At 41.4% G+C, this 8,513-nt stretch overlaps 2 protein-coding genes across 2 annotated transcripts in view; both read right to left on the reverse strand.

Moving 5' to 3' along the window:
- The window catches only part of LOC140549330 (aldo-keto reductase family 1 member B1-like), a 160,447-nt gene that overhangs the window by 70,623 nt on the left and 81,311 nt on the right, over positions 1 to 8,513 (reverse strand). The gene's annotated exons all lie outside the window — the stretch shown is intronic.
- slc25a3a (solute carrier family 25 member 3a) lies at positions 1,634 to 8,312 on the reverse strand. The gene is made up of 8 exons (XM_072673892.1): positions 8,231 to 8,312; positions 7,474 to 7,640; positions 6,004 to 6,131; positions 5,754 to 5,933; positions 5,471 to 5,652; positions 4,469 to 4,641; positions 3,398 to 3,508; positions 1,634 to 2,148 (listed from the first exon to the last, which is right to left on the reverse strand). The coding sequence occupies exons 2-8, from the start codon at positions 7,619 to 7,621 to the stop codon at positions 1,985 to 1,987; spliced, it is 1,086 nt and encodes a 361-aa protein (XP_072529993.1). The 5' UTR covers positions 7,622 to 7,640; positions 8,231 to 8,312; the 3' UTR covers positions 1,634 to 1,984.

Here is an 8,513-nt window from a genome sequence, read left to right on the forward strand (position 1 = left end):
TGCTGGTCGACCAGCTTGGTCATGCTGGTCAAGCTGGTCCACTAGCATGGTCATGCTGATCAAGCAGCTTGGCCATGCTTGATTCTGGTCATGCTTGGTCATGCTGGTCGATCAGTGTGGTCTTTCTGGTCATGCTGGCCAAACAGCTTGGTCATACTGGTTATGCTGATCAACCAGCTTGGTCATGCTGGGCATGATGGTCATGTTGTTGAACCAGCTTGGCCATGCTTGATTTTGATCATGCTTGGTTATGCTGGTTGACCAGTGTGTTTTTGCTGGCCAGTTAGCTTGGTCATGCTGATTAACCAGCTTGGTGATGTTGGTCATGCTGATCAACCAGAATGGTTAAGCTTGGCCGTACTGGTTGACTAGCTTGGTCAGATACTTGGGTTTATCATGCTTGTAGACCAGTTAAACTACCAAACTCAACTAAAAACATACCACATGCTGGTCAAGATGATCAACCAGATTGATGCTGTTTGATGACCACGCTGTTTTCTTCCAGCAGGGTTATTGAAGCAATCCAATAAATTTATGAAAATCCTTCATTTTGTCATGTGCTTGTGGACAGTCTAATTGGGCATGGTAAAACACAATGACAAACAGGAGAGGACTTGATGGCTGTATGCAAAATTGAGATTTATGTTTTGGCCATAGGTTGCACAGCATCCTAGAGGCATATTCTAGGTGTATTATTAGTGTATAGACATCATACTGTTGCAACCTATTTAAGGTGCAGAGGGGTGTTAGAAATTGGGTGTTAGTGTGTAGAGGACTATTCAAACCATCGCAATAGCTTGTTAGCTGTGAGCTTATCGTGACTTCATTTATAACTTTTATGCCTCAAGAAAATTAATTGTATCAAAGAAGAAATTGACAAATTGTGCACTTTCTGACTGAAGTTGCACTTGCAGTTTTTTCAGTTGTTAGAGTTAAACCTTTTGATATGTATGCCACAATAAGCCCTAACGCCCCCAAAATTAATGATAAATAATTATTTAAAATGTTTCCTAATATTAATCAGGGCCCTTTAACCACTATATTTTTAAAGATTTGCACAAATAGACTTTTTGGCCTTGGTATATTAAGGTTCATTAACGTGCTTGTGCACATACATATGGGTATCTGGAGCACCTAATGTTCTGATTTGGCTTGGCTTCCTACTTCATAACACATTAGAAATATACTGAGTAGCTCCACTCACTACCTTTGCGAAGGTTTCACAAAGCAGCTGGGGGTGGAAATAGTCAGGTTGTGTGGTTGTGTTTTTGTTTGGGCTACTTTGAAAATATACCACAGGTGCCAAAAAATCTGACTGAAGACAGAAATGAACTGAGTCGATATCAATCCTGATTTAAGTAGCTGGAAACCTGAGCCCAGAAAGGCTAAGAATTAGATTAGGTGGTGGGTTGAGCAGTGCTTGACCGTTATGGTATTTTGACCAAAGCATGTCACAGACATTTTATTAGGATCCCAGGGAACAGTGTTAACTATGTCTAATATTTCACCTTTAATCACGACGTTTCTTGACCCCTATTAATAATAATAATAATAATAATAATAATAATAATAATGATAATGTGTTAACCATATATAGAAGCACAGGAGGCAAATAACGAGGTTCACACTCAGATTTACTATAATATTCAGGTTGACATTACCAGTGGTTCTGGACAAAACCAGAGCATTGATGCATTTCACAGGTTCACAGACCCACTCCCTTCTTTTATTCACAGACAGAATATCAAAAAGACTGAACAGAAGTGCATTGAGAAATTTCTCATTTCAACATTTGACTGTTGGTGATCATGTTAATTGCTGGACTTTGCCTTTTTATGTCTTTTTGTTATAAAATGGAGGTGAAAGCCAAATTCCACCCATTTACTGATTAGCCTCAGCATGACACTAAATGAAAACCTTCCCTTCAGATGTGGAAATTGGGTCTGTCTGTGGCTGGTTGTGGTAATGCTGGTGGACAGGAGGTCTAGTGGCTTGCCAGAGCCATCTTTTTCTTTAGAGACTCGGGCATCTCTGGGGGCGGAGGGCGAGGCAGGCGGAAGTACACCTTCACTGAGTCATAGATGAACCACTGCAGGGCGGTCAGCGTGCCGATCATGATGATACGAGCAAAGAGCCCCTTCCACGCACCTGCATTACAGAGATACAACAGAGTGAATGGACTGCTTTCAAAACCAAGGAAGTCAGACTTTCACTTTTTTTTGCAAAAGGTTGTAGTTAAGTCAAGGGCCTGTTGCTATTGCATCACATCTTGGTAAGTGTTGGGTCATAGTTTGAAAAAAGGGAAACGTCTCCTACAGCAGAAAGGTCATCTGGCAAAGTCAGGGAAAATGAAATACATGTATACACTGTACTGTACTATCAATGACAGCTCAATCATAAATTAACCTTACACATTTAAGTATGTTCATAGTTAACAGAAAAAATTCAGGTATTCTAGTCCAGGTCCAGGGTGTTCAGTATGGGAAGCGGGTAATTTAGTGTCGCTGTGCCCTCTTTCGGAAAACTCTAACGTAATATTCATAATATTCTTGTTATTCATAATCACAATATTCTTGTTATATTGCATGCTGTACATTCCAATTAGCCATAACATTAGTACCAGCCTAATACTGAGTAAGTCCCCCTTGTGCTGCCACAACAGATCCGACCATTCGAGAAATGGATTCTAGCACCAAGACGATTCTCCAGCAGATTCTTAAAGGCCTCTATGGACTGCATCCATAACCCTCTTGTCAGTGTACTGGTTGTCCTTTCTTGGAGCACTTTTGGTAGGTACTGGTACCCTGATCTGCTTGATGTTTCTACGATGTTCTGACACATTCGTCTAGACATCATGATCTGGCCTTTGTTTCCTGTATTTCCTTTAAGAGCTGACTGCTTGCTGCCTACTTGCTGTCTAATATACCCCAGTCCTTGACAGATGCCACTGTAGATAAAGATAATCAATGTTTTTCACTAATGTAATGGCTGAATGCATTGCTAATAATAAAGGAGTGGTATACTGTGCAAAGTAAGGCTTCATAGCAAACAGTAGTTCTCAATCCTGATCCTAGAGTAGCACTGTCCTGCACATTTTAGACCATCACCTGCTCCCAACACACCTGATGCAACTAATGAACTCTTCTTTCTGAGTTCTTTCTGAGGTGACCTGGGCGTGTGAGAGCAAAGATAATGCTTGCCAGACAGTGCTGCTTCAGAACCGCTGAGGACTTTGTTATCAGTGGCTGTGGTACAAGGGTGGCCCCAGGTGGTGATTATAAGAACTGCACACTCAACACTGTTTCAAATTCAAGTATTTACTGTGCTGGTACTGACATTTCAGCATGGTCATGTGTTTGTGAGTGAGCTTGAATGGGCTGTATGTGCGCACACTCACCTCTGGGCCCCAGTCTCTTAAGGACCTGTGCGGCTGAGCTGCCTTTCTCTTTGTTCAGCACAGACACCACCGAGTCAGCGGGGTGAGACACCACAGCACAGAACACGCCAGCTAGACAGAGATAAAGGCCTGCAGGTCAGTTGATTGCTCAAAAACATAACTACTACTATGGCTTCTTTCTATTATGTTGCTGTCGCCCCAAAAAACATTTTTTCACTCTTGACATAATAAAAAGAATACACTAAAGATTAAACTGACTGAAAATGAACAGAAATTAGATCATATCCCCTTATACACACCCCTTTTCCCACTTACACTCATCTGATGTAAACCATGTTAACCCATCATCATTGGAAAGCTCATGGCTGACCTCATGACTGATCCACATGAAGGTCTGAATGGACCTTTACACACAACTCAATTTCTAACATTCTCAACAACCCAACAGTACATTCCTAAAAGGGTTCTTTAGGAAATGTAATGGTTATATAATGACCATTTAAACCCCTAAATGGCTCTTGAAATACATGGGATGACTTCAGCAGATGGTTCTTTATAGCAATATTTAAATTAACCCTGGGCCTGGAGGCCCACTGCCCTGCACTTTTTAGTGTTTTCCTTGCCTCCAACACACCTGATCCAAGTAATCAGCTGATCATCAGCCTATCATTGAGTAAAAGTGGGTCTGCTGAAGCAGGAAAATCACTCAAATGTGCAGGGCAATGGGCCTCGAGGACCAGGGTTGAGAATCACTGCTTTATAGAAACATTAGAGTCAAGAAGCCCTTCTTTAACTTCACCCTGTACTCCATATGTAGGGCACTACTTGGGTCACAACAACAGTAGACTTCTGCACACAAATAAAGCATTACCAACTTATGGGTTGTATGGTGTCTTATTTGGGGTGTAGAAGTCATTATTTTGTGACCTATGTAGTGCTCTTAAAAAGGTTCTTTAAGGGTTCTTTAGTGAAGTCACCAGATACATTTTTGAATGGCTCTATATAGCACTAATAGGCGGGGTTGTGGGCTGTAGCACAGTAGCAACTCAACATCTTCATGAATACACTCACCAATGTAGCCAGCCACGAAGGTGACCACAAGCTGTTCAGGTTTGGTGCATTCACTGCGAGGCTTAGGAACCACATACTTATAGAGCATCTCCACTGTGCGCTCGAAGCAGGCAAACTTCATCATGGTGTAGGGGATCTGCCGCAGCCACAGGGGGTACACACCTTTGTAGAACCTGTGAGGACGAGAAGATTTATGTGAAATGCGTCCACAAGCTCGAGAGGATGCCTAAGCAAATATTCAAGATATTCTCATGTAGTTGATCACTGACATTTGCCATAATGACTAAATCTTGTTATGTTCCTGTCCTGTTCCTGTTTTTAAGTAAATTTTCTTAATACAATTTCCTGATGCTTGACAATGTGACATTTCACGGTGAATGGACCAATAGGATTACTTAGAATAAAAGTGACTTAGAATAAGAGACTTCAAAGCTCATGGTTTATCCAGAGCTACTTGCATTTCAGTTAGAAAAAACACCTTAAATTTGTGTAATTTCTGGTCAAAACATCCATTACAGTACAAATTATTATATTTGTGTCAAAATAGCCACTCACTGGGTATTTAGTTCTACCACCTTTTACCTTTCTTTCTTTTCAGGAGACCTGATTTCAGCTTTTCTGCAGAGATCTACAGGGAGATTCCTCCACACCTCTAAAGCTAGAGCATTTTCAGCTCCTCACAATCCAAGTAATCAAAAACACATTCAATGATGTTGAGGTCTGGACTCATAGGTGGTTATTCTATTGTTCTGAGAACAACCAGCATTTTTGAACTCCTGTTTCCTAAACATATCTAAACTGTGTTCACAGAATTTTGTACAGGGCTGCATATTAAAACGAACCTTTTTTAATGCCTTCTATGATGTTACCATTTCTAAAAGACAAGAGTAACTGTTACAACAGTAACAATATGCTTGGAGGAGCACCGTTTACCATATCAGTTTTAAAATATCTTAATGAGCAGAACACAAAGCTTTAAACCAATAACTGAGGTATACTTACGCCCACACTCCTTCCTCGGCATACATCTTAGGGGCGCACTCTCTCAGGGTGCTGGCATAACCCGGCTGTGTCTGGATACGCACTTTACATGCCTCCATGGGGGCCAGCGCAATATCAGCAAAGAACTCAGCACTAGCAGAGGCGGCCAAGTAAACAGAGGTTCTCCACAGGTAGGCATTCTCCTGTTTTTTGTTTTTTTTTAACAAGAGATGACAGTGTTCAGGGGACATTGGTAAAACACTGAAATATCACCTCAAAGCCTTTAAAGGTTTAAAAAACCCACCACTCCCAACATGTCATTGTACAGGGCCTTGAAGAGCTCGTAAAAGCCAAACTTGCAGAGGCCCTGCATGGAGTAGCCAATGAAGGTTGGGGCCCATCCTCTGCCCAAGCCCCTGAAGCCGTCTTCCCTCAGGGTTACGGAGAAGCCGTTGAAGATGGACTTGTATTTGTCTGGGTCCACCTGAAAGACAACATACTTTAGGTCCAACCTCCTGTCTCTGCAAGTGGCTCAGGGATGACCATATACAAACCTGGATGCGGCATTTGACCAGGTCAAGGGGCACGACTGCTGTGTGCGTGAGTCCGCAGCTCAGGATTCCTCCGAAGCCACAGAGGGCGTAGTATTTGTTGGACCCATACTCACAGCTCACGCTACCCTCTACAAGGGAACAAGCAAAACAAGTGAGAGGATCCCGTGGACTTAAACATCACAGCGACCTTTGAAGAGCCTTACTCTATAGCTGCCAGTTTCACAGATGGCAATATAATTATCATATTACCATATATAATTACCATATAACTATGTAAAACACTGGCACTAGATAAATGATCACGCATTTGATAAGATCAACTTTCCAGGAGGCTAAAGTTTACTTGTATCGTGAGACAGATATAGTGTGGATTTGGGTCAAATCTGGAACAGATGGTAATATGAGACATAAATGTAAAATCACTGTGATCCCCAGTGTCCTGGAGGCACCTTGCCCTGCACATGTTAGTGGATTCCCTGCTTCCAACACACCTGATTTGACTAACCAGCTCATTAATGAGCCCATTTAGAATTTCAGGGGTTAACCCATTGAATAGCCTATAGTAAATCTACATTTACATTTACAGCATTTTAGCTGACTTACAAGGTAACTCGTATTACAGAGGTGGGCCGATGTAGTGTTAGGAGTCTTGCCCAGGCATTCTTATTGGTGTGGAGCAGCATATGGTCACCCAGACTGGTAATCGAACCCTGGTCAGCTAGTGGTTTTATCTGTTGTGCCACACCAACCACTATAGCCCCCAATCAGGGCTGAAAGTATTATTACAAACTTCTATTACCAATGAATAGCCCCACCAGTTTGTACAGAAGTCCCTGTAGTTACAGAGAAATACACCTTAGTGTGTAATAAGCCTTGGGGTGTTGAAGGGTCAAAGCAGGGAATCCACTCAAATTTGCAGGGCAGGGTGCCTCCAGGACCAGGGCTGGGAAACAGGCCCTTAACTTATAGTCATGTGTTCAACATCTGCCTTGATGCCCTTTCTTACGATCCTGAAGTGGCATTCCTAACTAAACTAAGCCCCCAAACCGTAACTTTTAAAGACATTTACCAAATATAATGCTTTGGATGAAAGGGAAGACCCATAAAGATCTCAATCACATATTTTAATGTCAATCACATATTCCTTCATAATTCTTATATATTGCAAATAATGACAAACTGAGATTAAAAAGAAATATTTCTGAAAAAATAAACTATTTGAAATAATCTAGCTAGCTATAATTCTTAAGATCCTCAGCTGTTCATGTTAGTGAACGTGTGTTCCCTACAGCGCCTCCTACAGACAGCATGTACAATAGCAGGGAATCCGAATACTAACGCAGCAGAGGGGAAAGGTGCAGAGACGAGGTGGTTGTTTAAATATAACTACTACTGTAAAATGTGTTTTTAGACGAATATTCATGTTTCATTTATGCCCACTAGCAAAAATTAACCAGTTCGTTCATTTACCGTCTTTGAATGAGGCTGCGGCTAATTTGCGCTGTGTCTCCCCCTTCTGGCGGGGAGCGTGTTTCCATTCATCCCCCTGCTGTAAGGAGATTAGTGGGGAGTGGAAGGGATTCGCCCGGGCTAACTGCGTTAGCGTAGACGGGTACATGTTCAGGTCGGAGGCTTAGCTGGGATAAAAGACCAGAAAGGTGAGGGAGGAGAAGATGAAGGTAAAATGATTAGTAATTAAATGAAATAACAACAATAATAAAAATCACCTCAGGTAAGGAGTTTCCTACAGAACTGCAACGTTTTAACACAGCTATGATAAACCATAACATTAAAAAATAAATAAATAAAACTAAGAAGTTCAGGGCCTGAATCAACAGGGCAGAATTATAATAAACACACATAATCTATTATGTAAATATATCTATATAAATCTAATATTAAATAAATCTATTCAAAAATAAAATTGGAACATATTGTAGATTTCTCTTTTTTCATGTTAAATCAGAAAGCTCCCTATAAATAAACCCATAAAAAATAACTGAGTGGATGGGGGCTACTCACCCCTAGAGGTCAAGATCTGTTAAATGAAAAAGGCCTTCAGTCTGGCCACACATGACCGTCGGTTGATATTGCAAGAATACAATCCTATTACCAGACTTGGCCAAAGACTTGATGAACTGCTTGTTCAACTCAACATAATAATAATACTAATAAAAAAGAATTATTTAAACTCTTTAAACCATAATACACATTAAAAGGTACTTACCTGTTCACCTGTTCAGTGTGGTGGCTGAACAGCTCCAGCTGCCTCTGACCAGTCTCCCGTCAGATGACCTCGCTCTCTAAATCACTTCGCCCTTCTCTGACGTCAGAGCAGCATGAAGTGTAGAAGACTGGCTTTACACCTGGGCAAAGGTGAACGAGGGATGACCCCAAATAAGATTCTTCCAACAAGCATACATATGGAATGGAAGAGGCAGAGCTACAGTATTTACTGGGTGGAAATACAATTTCAGGGATCTTAAGCTAGACTGCTCTAAACTTCAGAT

The sequence above is a fragment of the Salminus brasiliensis genome, chromosome 2, assembly GCF_030463535.1.
Source record: "Salminus brasiliensis chromosome 2, fSalBra1.hap2, whole genome shotgun sequence".
Lineage (NCBI taxonomy): Eukaryota > Metazoa > Chordata > Actinopteri > Characiformes > Bryconidae > Salminus > Salminus brasiliensis.

Bases quoted from the DNA above. Each gene is read 5' to 3' on its own strand.
- slc25a3a (XM_072673892.1), bottom strand. From the start codon at position 7,621: ATGTACCCGTCTACGCTAACGCAGTTAGCCCGGGCGAATCCCTTCCAC. The intron at 5,934-6,003 runs GTTTGTATATGG...GTTGTCTTTCAG, and splicing joins TGGTCAAATGCCGCATCCAG to GTGGACCCAGACAAATACAA. The intron at 4,642-5,470 runs GTAAGTATACCT...TCGTCCTCACAG, and splicing joins GCCGAGGAAGGAGTGTGGGC to GTTCTACAAAGGTGTGTACC.